The following is a 15552-nucleotide window of genomic DNA, read 5'->3' on the forward strand; positions in this document are numbered from 1 at the left end:
TATCATGACTGAAGATGAGTAAACATTAATGAGTGAATGTTCTGGTGATTAATGCAATAATCTACCCTGCAACAGGGGATTCATCAGCCATTTGCTAAGAAAGAATCAGAAAACACTATTGATGTATGGGACTTTGTCAGAGCTTGACAGGAACTTTATCACTACACAGTTAATGGATCATTTTCTTCCTCCATTTCACAAGAGTAAGTAAGTGTGATTAAAATGGTTGTCTCCTTGTTTTCTCTAGCTTGCAAAATATGTATTTAATTGTGTTTTGTTACTTGTAATAGCTCCACGTGGCTTGTGCTGTATCTGGTTAACCACTTATATACAAATATCACATCTAAAGCTATGTTAAAAAATGTGACACGTGCCGCTTTCTTTATGAATTTAATTGCATTTCTGAGCTCGCGATCCTCTGCTATTTGTTGTTGGTATGGCCACCATCAGCTGTTCCTACACACATGCGGGGGTCAAGTTTCAAAATAGTTCAGCTTTTGCCACTGTGTGCATTATAACTGAATGCGTTTTGTTGTTTTTACTTATGGTTAGGAACAGAGTAATATGCTGGTGTTTAACTACATTGCTTTAATGCACTCCTGCACTGGGTTCACACATATACTCTGCAATCTGACTACTTAGCCTTACAAATAGTCCTACTTAGACCTAGATTAGCCTTACACTAAGAAGCTGTTTGGGAACAAATAAATCGCTGAGCAAATCTTATAGGAGACGTTGGGATTATTAATTAAAAATTAAATATGATCTTTTTTAATGTATAATAGGGGCTCTTTAAATCTGAAACCTGGCATTAATCTGCCTCCTTTTTTGCATGCAAAACACCCACTGTCAGTAATATTGAAATTCACAAAAAGCTCCTTCAAGACACTTTGAAACCAAACAGCTTTCTTATTAGTAAAGTAAATGTGCAAAACCAGTTTTAAAACGCATGATGAACTTTCTTTGTTTTAATATAATTAATGTAGAATAATTGGGTTTTTACATGAAAAAATTAGCCGACCAATAGTAAATATGACCTTATGTTCACGTCTCAAATACGATTTAATGCATGGAAGAGTCTCTGTTTTTTTTTAATTAACCCACTACACTCAAATTTACATTACACAGTACAACAGAAAAGTCATCAATACTTAATTTGCATTGTGATTTCTTAGGAACAGTTCATGCATAAATGGTTGAACTATCCCTTGCATATTTCCTCAAGCCATGTTTGCAAACACTGTTTAATCAGCTGATTTCTGCTCTCTTTCTTGCTCTGTTCCCCAACACAAAACAGACTTTGTCTGCAGGTCGTGTCTCTCCCTTCATCCTTCTCTGCATCTTTTCTTATTCTCCTGAATCTGCTAGCATGCTCTGCCCGTTTCCACGGCAACTGGCCTGTCATTTGTTTATTGTTTGCTGGTTTTTTTTTTCTCCCTAAACACACAAACTCAGACCACACACTGGCATATGTGCATGTACACGCACACACACACACACACTAATTCAGGTGTGGCTGTGCAGCACAATGTGGGCGGTAAATAGTGGGCTGCCATGAGTACAAACACACACAATTAAAGAGAAATGAATCACTGAAGCTATTTTCTGGCAATGGGGTGAGATAGAGGGGTAGATTTAGAAAGATTTAGAGATGTTTTTCCATGTCACAGAACCAGCGGGAAGAATCTGACATCGTTCTTTTTATAGCTCAGATGGAGCTCTTAGTAATGTTTCTGCGAAGTATCAAGTGTTTCTTAGATGTTCTTCTAACATTTCTTTGCCGAAATAAAAATAGACAGAAATGAGACATCAAATACAGTATGAATACAGTAAAAAGACAATTCTGATAACATGAGTGATATAATTAATATTATAGTTTAAATATATATATATATATATATATATATATATATATATATATATATATATATATATATATATATATATATATATATATATATATATATAAAATAGATAGAAGATTTGTTAAACACATTTCTAAACATAATTTATTTAATAACTATTTTCTAATGACTGATTTATTTTATCTTTGCCACGATGACAGTACATAATATTTTACTAGATATTTTTTTAAAGATACTAGTAATCAGCTTAAAGTGACATTTAAAAACATAAGTTAGGGTAATTAGACAAATCATTGTATATTGTTGGTTTGTTCTGTAGACAATTCTTAAGGAAGCTAATAATATTGACCTTAAAATGTTTTTTTTTTTTTTCATTTATTAAAAACTGCTTTTATTCTACACTCTCAGAAATTAAGGTATGCTTTAGGAACACTTTTGAACTTTTTAGAAGAATGTACAATTATCCACTGGCTGACCAAAAAAAAAAATATATATATATACATACATATATATATATATATATATATATATATATATATATATATATATATATATATATATATATATATATATATATATATATATATATATATGAAGCCAGAATTATTAGCCCTGCTTTGAATTTGTTTTTCTTTTTTAAATATTTCCCAAATGATATTCAACAGAGCAAGGACAATTTCACAGTCTGTCTGATTATATTTTTTCTTCTGGAGAAACTCTTATTTGTTTTATTTTGACTAGAATAAAAGCAGCTGTTAATTAAAAAAAAAAAAAAGGAATCTCAAAGAGTGTTGGAACAAGTTAGGATGAGTAAAAGGTCAACTTCGAAAACACAAAAATTAAAAACTAGCTTTTATTTACTCACCCTGCTTGAGATGTAGAATTATATTTCTTCAGTACAACATTAAGCAATTTCCAAAACCGTGGTCTTTGGTGAGTTATATGCAAATCATTGGTGTATTTTTACAAATCACTTTAAGAAAGCTCTTTAAGAAAACCAAACCTATAACACCATATTACTGTATATGCCTTATAGAACACGCAACTGTTTTTGTTTACACTTAAAGAATAGCTGTAGTCATAAACTTTCATCATATTAAAGTTTATGACTACATTTACGAAATATGTGCCATCAAAGACCACAGACCATTTGCTCACCCTCAAGGTGTTTTAAACCTTATTGAGTTTTCAGTTGTTTTCTATTATCTATTTGCATATTATTTTTATAATCTATGAAATATTACTTCTTGGCAGTACGGTGGATCAGTGGTTAGTACTGTCGCCTCACACCAAGAAGGTCACTGATTCGAGTCCCAGCTAGGCCAGTTGACATTTCTGTGTGGAGTTTGCATGTTCTCCCCGTGTTCATGTGGGATTCTTACTGGTGCTTTGGTTTCCTCCACAGTCCAAAGACATGCAGTATAAGTGAATTTGAGAAACAAAATTGTTTATAGTGTATGGGTGTGTGTGTGTGTGTGAATTTGTGTGTATAGATGTTTCCCAATACTGGGTTGCGCCTGGAATGGCATCCACTCTTAAAACAAATGCTGAAATAGTTGGAAAATGAATGAATGTAGCGTGTACATACTGTACTGTAAATACTGACTCTAACCTCCCTATTAAACTGAACTTCATCTAAGGTCTTCAATCTAACTTCTGTCAAGGAGAAACAATTACAGCTATTAAATTATTGAAGTGATTATTTTCTTCCTACAAGAATAACTGTCATATTAGAAATTCATGAAGTTTCCCTTGTCAACTTTTCAGACGTATGAACGTTGTCTAGAGACCAGCGTGTCCCCCTGTTCTGACCTTTCTGAAGGTTGATGTGCACGGGGTCCAGATGGAAGCAGCACATCAATACACCGTTGTCCAGTGTGTGTATGTGTGTTCATGTGTGTGTGTGTGAGTCTCTGTTGTCAGGCAGAAGGCAGAGAAGATGCTGAGCTGGTAGCGTGTGACACACTAACAGAAGAGAACAGCACCACAGGATATGATGCGCAGGCAGGGCACAGCACATGAAAAACCACACAGGACAGCTCTGTTCCAGAAATAAGCACTAAAAAGTGAACTCACAACTGATAGCTGCAGACACAAAACTGAAGCATTCACAATAATAACACTGGGCTGAATGATCATTTTCTTTCATTGTGTGATGTTTATTTTAAGATGTCTAAGCAAATGAATCATAATAAATGTCTACATTAATTTACAACTGATGGAGGATGATATATGTATAGTTCTGCACAATATATCATTTGAGCATCGATATTGCAATATGTGAGTCCTCAATATTGCAAGACATGCAATGGTGAGTTGGGATTATAGATAACCAGGAACCACTGGTCAAAACACACGAGTTTTGTGGAGAATCTGCAGAATTTAAGCATTATAGAATGAAAGTTACGTTTCTACAGGTGTTTTTAAGGCTTGTGACTAAGCATTTTAAGATAGTTCAAAGCATTTTAATAGAGCATTAAGTTTAAATAAATACATTTTAATGATGAAGACTGTGCATTGTTAATTTACATTTGATTATCCAATGGGTTATATGCACAGCTAGTGTTTTTCAGCCATTGATGAATATCTGGTGAAAGCTTTGTGTGACTATTTTTAATTTCATAAGGTTTCTTTTGCAGCATTGATGTTGTACTGTAATTCAAATTTAATCAGTTAAATAGACTTGAGCATCCATTTGGTTGTTAAAGTGTAAAAAGAGATGAAAGACCGTTTAAACGCAGGCAGCGTCATTAGCAGCAGGCTAGCGCAGAAATTGCATTAACAATACTGGGGCAAATTTAAAAAAATATATATTTTAAAGACATGGCGCGGAAAAATATAATTTAACGCAGTGCTTCTTGTTTGGTTTAATACCTACTTTATGTTGTATCTCAGCCAGGCAGTAAAGATCGCAGTTTTTTTTTTTTTTTTTTTTTAAAGAAATCTTAAACGTGGCTATTTTGTATGAGGATGACAATTCACCAGAAGCCCTGGGGCTGGAGGACTGAAATTAAAAGTCTGTGCGCAAATACCCTATTTCTGTAACTAAATACTATTAGAAAACCACAAATCACCATTTATTTCACTTTAATATTTGCTACATTTTGTTTCTGACTGTAAATTACATAAAAAAATTATATTTCACTGTCCTATAAAATCATGACAATCAATCTAAAGTCTTTTAAACAAAAAAGTTGAAAAAAGGGGGTAATAAAATTTAAGACATCTGGTACATTGCAGGGGTAACACGATCGCTGGTTCGAGCCTTGACTGGGTCAGTTAGCATTTCTGAGTGGAGTTTGATTGTTCTCCCTGTGTTGGAGTGGGTTTCCTCCGGGTGCTCCAGTTTCCCCCCCGAGTTCAAACACATGCGCTATAGGTGAATTCACTAAACTAAACTGGCTGTAGTGTATGTGTGTGAGTAAAAGAGTGTATAGGTGTTTCCCAGTGTTGAGTTGCGGCTGAAAGGGCATCCACTGCGTAAAACATATGCTAGATAAATTGGTGGTTCATTCCACTGTGGTGACCCCTGATTGATAAAGGGACTAAACCAACAAGAAAATTAATGAATGAATTTATACTGCAGAGAAAAAAATGCAATGTCAAATTTTTAGAATATTGTGTAGCCCTAATATATTTGTTTGCATATGTAGGTTTACATACACTCACAAAAATGTTTTTTTTTTTGCTGTTTGTTCAGACTACTTATTTAAAATGAGCTGAAACAACACAATTTTAGATTTTTTTGACAACTTAATTGTTTTAAGTTCAATCTACTTAAATTTGTAAAATAATAATAATAAGTTAATATAATAAGTTAACCTAGATCCTTGATGTTTTCCCGACACAAATAAAAAAAAAAGGTAGACAGTGGCACAAATAATGTTCCTTAAGAAACAGTTTTGTACCTTTGCAAAAGGTGTACCTTATATGGTACAGAAATGTCCTCTTATAACACTGTTCTGTACCTTTTATAGTACAATTGAAATGAAGGTACACAATTGTTCTCATAAAAAAGATACATAAGTGTTGGACAACTCCTTTATTACAATATCTATAAAAATAAATATTACTGGAAAGGCTAAATGATTTATGAATAATTTCCATATTAAAACATGAATCATTTAAAAGCATTTCTTTAAAGAAACTCATAAGCATTAATTATTAAGTTATATAAAACCAAACAACTGCTACAACAAAACTATAGCTATTATAAACTAAATATTTACACATTTTTAATAAACATTTGGTAAGCATTTTCTGATTAATACAGTTTTATTTTTTATATCTGCACTTTTTGGCGTTTGCTTTTCACTACGCATCTAAGCTAGTCAAACTCCTGCATAAGCAAAGTGTTCATGCAAACATTTTAGTATTGTAGTCTCGTTACAATACTTTTGCATAATTCTATTTCTATTTTAACATAAAATGTAAATTAAATTAACTTTAAGGTGATAACAAAGGTATTGTGTAAAAATTGGAGAAAATATTTGTTTTTTATTTTAGATGTAGAATGTATTTCTGTAACATTTTTGTAGAAAATGCTGTGAAATGTTTAGAAAAAAATAGATCTTTTGATTGATGTTAAAATATTTTTTATTCTTTATTGTAAACGAAAAAGCTGCATTTAAACAAACAAAAATAAATTAAAATAAATTGAGGCATTTTGAATAGAGCAAAATGCCTTTAAATAATTCCTGAAGGAACACATTTGACACTGTTAAGGTACAAAGTGTCTTGTCAGTGTAGCGGTGCCTTCATGGATCAGATTTGTAGCTTTGATGAAGGTCCAATATTGTGTCTGCAGGTTTTAAAAACCGAAGGTATATTTCAGTTTCCCATCGTACAAATCATGTCCTTAAAGGAACGAACTGCAAAGATACAAATTTGTATCTTTGTCCTAAGGTACAATTCTGTTCCATAAAAAGGTACTGCCCCAGTAACAAGGGTTTGTACCTTATTTGGTACAACATTGTACCATTTTTTTGAGAGTGTGTGGAACCCAGTATTTTTTACAGTGCTGTATACATGTAATCTGCTAGGTTCCACACACTCGATTTGTGTTGGGAAAATATGAAGTAATTAGATTCACTTTTTTCCCCAACATTTAAGTGGATTGAACCTAAAACAATTAAGTTGTCACAAAAAACTCAAGAATTGTGTTGTTTCAGCTCAATTTAAATAAGTAGTTTGAACAAACAGCAAACATCATTTTTTTTAAGTGTACATATGAAACACACATACACATGCATAAAACAATTTTACGCAAACACCTCACTTAATCGCATGGAAAACATACATTTTTGTTCATTTAATGTATTTATGGTATTTATATTTACAGTGTAAAAGAAAAGAAAAGCAAAGAAAAAAAAGGAAAAGAAAAGAAATTTAAATGTTCAATAGCTAATCAGGGTCATATGTTGAATTATTGCATTGTGCTGATAAGTTTTGTTCAAGAAAGATTTTCAAAAACAGTTGTGCTGCAGAATGTTTTTATGACTAATCAAACAATATTTTGCAGGATCAGTTGAGAAACAAAAAATTGTAAATATATTTTACAATTTTTTTTTACATTATAAATCCATTTGATGTCTTGTTGTCAATTTAAAGCATTTTTAATCAATAAAGGTAGTAAGTACATATTTGTTACAAGAACTTATCAATTTTAAACTTGAAGAGTATATTAAAGCCTTGCGTCAATCAATGCACAACATAAATGTTCTATTTATTAAATAACTTGTGGCAAAAAAAAATGTAAATGTTTAAAAGAAGTGCCTCTGCTTGAAAACACTACGACTGCGAGTCATTTGAGGTTTCCTCTCTCAGCTGTAGATTTTGGGCTGTTTTCTTTCATCTGACACAGTGCTTCACATGGCAGAATGAAAGCTCAAAGGTACAGGGAACTGAAGCGATTCATGTCTGCTCTATTTCTGTTGTTTTGCTTAAGGCGGCACAACATGTGGCTCTGACATGGCTTTCTCCGAGTTGAGAGTTTAAGGACACATTAAAGCGCAGAATCGATCAAACTCCACTCATTCCTTCATTTGCTGTCACTCCAGCTCAAAGACTGACAGCAAGATGCGAGAAAAGACAGAGGAAAATGGGGAGAGATGGAGGAATGAATGAGAATCATCTGCATTCGGCAGCACAGAGGAGGATGGAGGGATTGAGTGGGAGGACGAGAGAGAGGAAACGGACAGATCCTCCAGACAGAGAGCGAACATGCGTGGGTGACCTCTTTTGTATTGCTTTTGCGTCTGTGAAGGGGTAGAGAAGGAGGTGGAAGGAGTGGAAATAACTGCTTAAACATACCGGGCATGTTTGATGTGACCGTCTGCATGCATGAGCAGTTTATTCACAGGTGGCTGAAAGCTCAGGATGTGTCGTGGGCCCTGCGTGTGTCATGAATGTAGAACGCAGAGCGGATGAAAAGCGCTTTGATGTCCATTTTGCACAGGTGTCAGAGACAATCATCTAAATGCGTTCTCCTCTTCATCCACAAACACAGAGATGGAGATGGAGAGAGAAATGCAAAGAGGCGTAAAAGGTTGCAATCAATTCTGACCAGCTGAGAGGAATTACAGGAGGAATGAAGCACTCAGAAAGAAGCCGGTGGAAGAGGTAAACAAGGCACAGAAGAATATAGTAATGTGCAGAGTTACATGGGAATGTTAAGTGTTGAAGGAAGCTGAGGAAAACATGTTACATGCTATAGTAAATGCCATGTTACACACACACACACACACACACACACACACACACACACACACACACACACACACACACACACACACACACACACACACACACACACACACACACACACACACACACACACACACACACACAGACGGCCTGTTTACAGCTTATTAAAATGGATTTTGTAGACGGCAAAGACATTTCTATTTAAGCATAGTGTTTTAGATATTTGTTACTACTTTCCCGATTTATTTGGGGGTAGGGTCTATGTGAAGGTGAGTGTTTGGCCTTTTTTTCCAGTTAATATTGTGAAACAGGCTCAGGCAATTCACATATGAACATTAAATGTTGGACAATTTATCCAATTACATAAAACCATCTGTAAGAAATCTAGGTTTCATCCTTGACTCTGCTCTTCTATTTAACAAGCAGACATATGCAGTAGTTAAATCTCGTTTTTTTTTCCAGCTGAGATTATTAGCCAAGTAAAAGACTTTTTAACTCTTGCAGAATTTGAGAGAATAATCCATGCCTTTATATCATCACGCTTGGACTACTATAACTTCTTTTTTGTGGTTATTGGCCAATCCTATATAAATCGTCTTCAAGTGGTGCAAAATGCAGCCGCTAGCCTTCTTACTGGCACCCTCAAGTTTAGCCACATTACTCCAATCCTGTGCTCCCTAAATTGGTTGCCAATATGTTTTAAAATTGAGTTTAAAGTTTTAATGTATGTTTTTAAGGTTTTAAATGGCCTGGCTCCGACTTAAGATAAGATCTGTCTAATCTTATATCTGTCTAATAAAATATCTGGCAGATGTTCAAGGTTATTAAACCAGAAAACGCTAGTCGTCCCAAGACACAAATTGAAAAAAAGGAGATTGAGCTTTCCCAGTAGTAGGTCCTAAAATGTGGAACGGGCTACTTATGTCCAATAAAACAATTTCCAATGAGCCTTGGTTCAGAGGGAAACTTAATCTACACCTCTTAAAAGAGCTTTTAATTTGGGAGAAAAATCTATCTTCATGGATCCAAAATGGATTACATTTATTTATTCCCTCAAAATTCTACATCCCATAATGACAATGTGAAAAAAAGATTTTTTTAAATTGTAACAAATTTATTAGAAATAAAAAGCTGAAAAATCACATGTACAGAAGTATGCACTGCCTTTGCCGTGAAACTCTAAATTGAGCTCAGGTACATTTTGTTTCCACTGATCATTCTTAAGATGTTTCAGCAGGTTAATTGGAGTTCACCTGTGGCAAATTCAGTTGATTGGAAATAATTTGAAAAGGCATACACCTGTTTATATAAGCTCCCAGGGTTGACAGTGCATGTCAAAGCACAAACCAACCATAAGGACAAAAAAATGTCAGTAGACTTCCGTGACAGGATTGTCTTGAGGCACAAGGCTGGAGAAGGTTACAGAAAATTTTTTTGCTGCTCTGAAAGTTCCAATGAGCACAGTGGCCTTCATCATCTATAAGTGGAAGATGTTTGGAACCACCAAGACTCTTCCTAGAGCTGGTTGGCCATCTAAGCTGAGTGATCGGGGAGCCTTTGTCAGAGCCTATCTGAGTGACTCTGTCTAGTTTTTAGGTTTGTACAGCACAATGGTCAACAACTGTTGTTTTATTGTGCTTTATAAATAAATAAACTAAACTAAAATTAAAGCGCAACATTGATTAAAGTCACTTTTTTTGTGGACAAATGAATTGTCATAGATTCACAAAAGTTCTTGGTTCCTTTCTGGTCTTTTAATTCTTCACGAGCCTATAAATATCTTTATTTGTGTACTGAAAATCAACAAAGGTCTCACGAGTTTGAAAGCACATGAGGGTGAATAATTAATGTTGTTGGGTGAACTATTCCTTTAAGACTTTTTCATATTTATACAGTGATAAATAATTACCAGCACAATTTTAATATTATCCTATTAATGTAATTTAATCATTGATACATGATTAATTAAAAACGTGTAGCTGTTTTATAAATAAAAGTAAAAACATATGAATAATTCTATTTATCAGTACGATAATTTCACAAAAATAAAAACAGATTGTCAAGTACTCCAGCTGTTTTTGACTACTGTTCGCGTCTGCTGATTTACTTGTGCACCAGAGAAGGCTGCGCTGGAATAATATATCATGCTCTCTTTCTCTTCTGTATCTCTGTCTGTCAACCAGAAAAGAAGATTTGGATGCTTTGCATAAAATATGAAAGACAAATGTCTCTATTTCAGAGTTAAGACCACTCTTAATCGTTTCATGTTCCTGAATCTTGCTGCTCCCCTCTCTCGTCTCTTTTATAATCTTTTTCATTCCACTCTCCTCCCTCCTCATTCACCTTTTTCTCACCTTCTCTATCGAGTCAGGATTTTACTAATCTTCCTCTCCCTCACTTCTTTCCTTTACCTTTCACCGAAGCTCTCCAATGCATGCATGCTTTTTTTGCCTAGGTTTTTTGTTTCTAGTCCAAATGACAAAAAATTCTTAAATCAAGAAGCATTTTCTAGACAAGCAAAACATACATAGTCTTGTTTTCAGAAATAATAAGTCAAAATTAAGTGAGTTTTTCCTTAAAACAAGCAAAACAATTGTACGGCAAAAGAAAAAACAAGATCATTTTCTAAAATAAAAAGCTTTTTCTGCGATGCAATCCTTTCTTTTCTTTACTTTCTTCATTGTCTTTCAGCTTTATTTCTCTCGCTGGTTACCTTTTCTTGCCCTCCTGATCTCGGTGTCTCCAGTCCAGTCGACTTTTGCGGTACAACAGGTTCATGTCGCCACGTTGATGCTCCTCCTCACAACCAATCACAGCGCAGTGCAGCCACTGGCCCCGCCTCTCTATGTCACGCAGGAAATTCTCCACCGCCACATCCTGGGCGGAGCCAGAGCTCATGGTATAGAGGACCAATCAGGAGCAGGGGGATGGATTTAAAAGCTTTCCCCCGTCCCAGTTACCTGCAAATGAGAGAAGTGAAGGTTAGCTTGCATTTTCATTGGCATGCAAATTAATTCCAGTCTTTCTGATAACATAAAATCCCCACCGTCCAAATGAACTGAAACAATTAACAGAGCACAGACGCTTAGTGAAAGTGCTTTACTCAGCAATCTCTATATCTCTACGCCGCATTCTCTGCTGCTCTTTAGTGTTGCTCTTTTTTAATGTGGAAAAGTGAAGGGAGTTTGGATTAAGTGTCCATTACAGAGGGTCTAATGCTCAAGTCCCATCTCCCTCTGGACGCAACTCACTAAAAACTGAGAGGAAAAGTGCCTCAGACAGGAGAAGAGAAGAGGCAGCTGTTTATATTCCCTTTTGACCGTAAGTGGGATTATAACACATTATAGCACATTAAAAAACCATTAAAAGCTTATTTTTATATATATATATAAAATGCATAAATGTGTGTCTAAAGTTACCAAATGTCTATTAATGTATCAAATTCCTAAAACAAACACAATCACCAATTCCTTCAGCTTAGTCTCTCTATTAGAGATTGCCACGGTGGAATGAATCCCCAATTATTCTGGCATATGTTTTATACCGCTGTTACAACTTTTCGATGTTAATCTAGGGACTTAAAGGGAGGAAAAGGAAATCATGCATTAACCAAAATACTGCCAAAAATAAAGAATAATTTATTATACAAAAATCTAAGATATACAGAAAATGTTAATAATAAAGAAGAAGAATATAGATAACAACAAGCGACCACAAAAGGTAAATCATATACAATTTATACCACAAAATAATCCAAAACCAATAAACCCTGCAGGCAAAGAGGCTAAAAGTGACGCTAAAATCAAACAAAATAACAAAACCAAAAATTAGTTACCAAAGCTCAGTATAACCCTTTTACCAAACTGAAAACAAAATAAGCTAAAGGTAGTTTCTGCAACTCTGCACTGGGATACACCTATAAACTTTCTCATTCACACACTCCTACACTCCGGGAAATGTAGTCTATTTAATTCATTTATAGCACATATCTGTGGATTGTAGGGGGAAACCGAAGCACCCGGAGGAAACCCCCATTAACACGGGGAGAACATGCAAACTCCACACAGAAATGCCAACTGGCCTAGTCAAACCAGTGACCTTTTTGTTGTGAGGCAACCGTGCTAACCACCAAGTCACTCTGCCGCCCCAATTTAAAATAAAAATGTAAAATATAAATATGTAATTAATACATTACTGTTAATATTAACTGCTATTTCTAGCTTCACTGACAAGGGAAATAACACTAGTTAGGGTGTCCTTCTGAAATCAAAGCCTTCTCCCAAGACAGCACACTAAATATGAATATTCCACTTTCAGGCAAATATCTGTAAGTGTGAACTTGTTAATTATTATTATTGCTGTTATTGCAGAATTCTTGATTTATTTCGAAAATGAATGAAACAAACTCTAAATATACTAAACCAAATAATTAATTGTGTTTCCATGTTTCCTTCACAAGCTGCAAATTTATAACATCTGTGCAAAATTAGAAAATTTATGCAAATTAATACATCCTATGTTTTAAAGAGATTGAAATCATCAATTCCTGCTACACCAGAACTATATATCTATATTAAAAATATATGCAAACTTTCCACAATCCGCACCCCTCAAACCCCCAATAACTGTCAGGTTCACCAGCAATCTAGGCTTAGCAGATCACTGGAAAACAAGTAATATCACCTGGACTACAATTCTCTCATGATTTAAACTACAACTCCAAGAAGTCTTTGCACCCATCACCTGTTATAGCTGTCAAGCATTCAGACGACACAAACACACACAGTTGAAGCTCATGATTGACTCATTATTTGAACTATTTATACATCTCACATTCTCACACACTTTCCTGAGTCTTGTCCACTTTTAATCTGTAGCATTACAAAGCGTTAAGCCGATTTTCCACTGCACACGACAAACAACAAGTGACAGACCGGTTGTTCATTTCCAGTGGAGTTCTGATCATCTCCGTATGTGGAAAATTTGAATCCGATTTGAGCTGTGGATACATTGAAATATTTTAACTCCTGCAACTCCGTATGTAACCGGCGGACCGGATGTGATGTATTTCAGTGTTGTCCAAGCAGGTCCGTGAGCGCAAGATGAAAAATGCTCGTTTTTATTGTTTTGTTTAGAATCAGAAAAAGTCTATATTTAAAAAAACATTTCTATTCATAAATGAGCAATAAAAAAAGAATTTTTTAATGTTGTCTTTATATTCCCTTCAAAATATTTAGCTATCTATGAGTTTCTAGTATTCATTCATTTAACCATGGCAATCGCACAGAAAATAAAGGCTGTTGCTTTTGCTCTCCTTTATTTCGGACACTGCTGTCTAGATTTTCTGTGTTTTGGTCCTTGTCTTGTTTTCCTTTTATTGATTCATTGCCACCTATACTGACCATTCGCTAGTGGTGGGCAAAGCGAGGATTTATGAAACACTGAAACAGTTGAAGCAATTGTGTCGAAGCTTCAAAACATTTCGAAACCCATCTCTACAGTGATGCCTAATGGTAATGTTTTATGTATTGCTCTGGAACAGCTTTAGCAAAGAAACAGTTCAGCAAATTAAGTTATTAAACCCCACATTATAGAGTTGAGGTTTCAAATGATAGAGTAATACTGAGAGTTCCACACTAGCATTCAGGGATGATGAGTTTGAATCCAGGGACATACAGCTACATATATTCGTTTTTAATGCTCTGTTTCTGTAACATGTTTTGTTTTAACATTGGTCTGACATCCGAATGAACACGTTGTAATTAAATATGTCTTGTTTTGGTCATAAAAGAGTAACATTATGAAAATAAATAAAGTCATAGTTTCAAATTATTTGTACTTTGCATTTGTCAGAATTCGAACCCGGGCCATTTGCAGCAACGCAGATTTAAACGCAGATTTGCCAGGTCTCGAAACGCTTCTGAAATGACCAATGCTTAGAATCGCTTCCGTCACCTAGTGTTTTAAAACACTTTAGTCACAAGACCTGGGTGTTTCGGATCATGCTTCAGCACACCGTTTCGAACACACTTGCACTACAGGATCTTGACACTGTCGAAACATAAGTTTCACGTCAGCTATCCCTACCATTCGCCTTTTTTTACTACCAATCTTGGATTACTTTTATGCTCCTGTTTGCTACCCGTTTGACCGTTGCCTGTCTGACTACTTCTATTAGGGTGTACTCACACAAGATACAGTTGCCTTGAATTGTGACAAAGGGCGATTGTTCCCCCTCCCCTCTCCCCCAATACCCTGCACTCAAATTGTATTTTGCCTTCCAAATCTAAGCACGCTTCTTTATAGGTGATGCGGCTGTTCAGCTTAACAGAAAGAGCTCTCAGCACAGTGAAGATTGCTTTAGTTATATCATTTTAGACATTTGGGAGGCGGTGACATGGTCAAATATTTTGCAGAACAGATCCAAAACAGTTGACGCTCATAAATTATAAGAAATGTCTGAGGGGTTTATGTCTTTGATAAACTACGACAGTTTGCATTAATTGAAAGGAAAGAATGATAAATAAATCCATATGAAACAGTCTCTTAATAGTGACATTGCATCTTCAGTTTCGGGCGCAGGCATGCTTTACACCCACACTCCAAGCATAAGTAACGAAGTACAAATACTTTGTTACTGTACTTAAGTATATTTTTCTGGTATCAGTACTTTACTCCAGTATTTATTTATTTTTTGGCAACTTTTTACTTTTACTCCTCACATTTTTACACAAATATCTGTACTTTCTACACCTTACATTTTTTTTACCATGGTTGTGACTTTCGTTTTAAATTTAGCAACAAATATTTTATTTACATAAAAATTTGAAATATAAGTTATTTTATATTAATGCATCATTAGGATGTGAGGTCTAGTTAATTACCTATTCTCACTCACTATCCTTCAGTTTAGTTCCTGATTTGTCAGGGGACCACAGTGTAATGAACCACCGTATTTTCCAGCATATGTTTTACACAGCGG

General features: G+C 34.9%; 1 protein-coding gene across 2 annotated transcripts in view; it reads right to left on the reverse strand.

Moving 5' to 3' along the window:
• The window catches only part of nyap1 (neuronal tyrosine phosphorylated phosphoinositide-3-kinase adaptor 1), a 79336-nt gene that overhangs the window by 23500 nt on the left and 40284 nt on the right, over nt 1-15552 (reverse strand). For both annotated transcript variants that reach the window (XM_073951156.1, XM_005165381.6), the window contains exon 2: nt 11284-11530. In XM_073951156.1, coding sequence (XP_073807257.1) covers nt 11284-11468 — 185 coding nt within the window. In that variant the 5' untranslated portion in view covers nt 11469-11530. The remainder of the gene's footprint in view (nt 1-11283; nt 11531-15552) is intronic.

This window comes from Danio rerio, chromosome 5, assembly GCF_049306965.1.
Source record: "Danio rerio strain Tuebingen ecotype United States chromosome 5, GRCz12tu, whole genome shotgun sequence".
In the NCBI taxonomy this organism is placed as follows: Eukaryota; Metazoa; Chordata; class Actinopteri; order Cypriniformes; family Danionidae; genus Danio; species Danio rerio.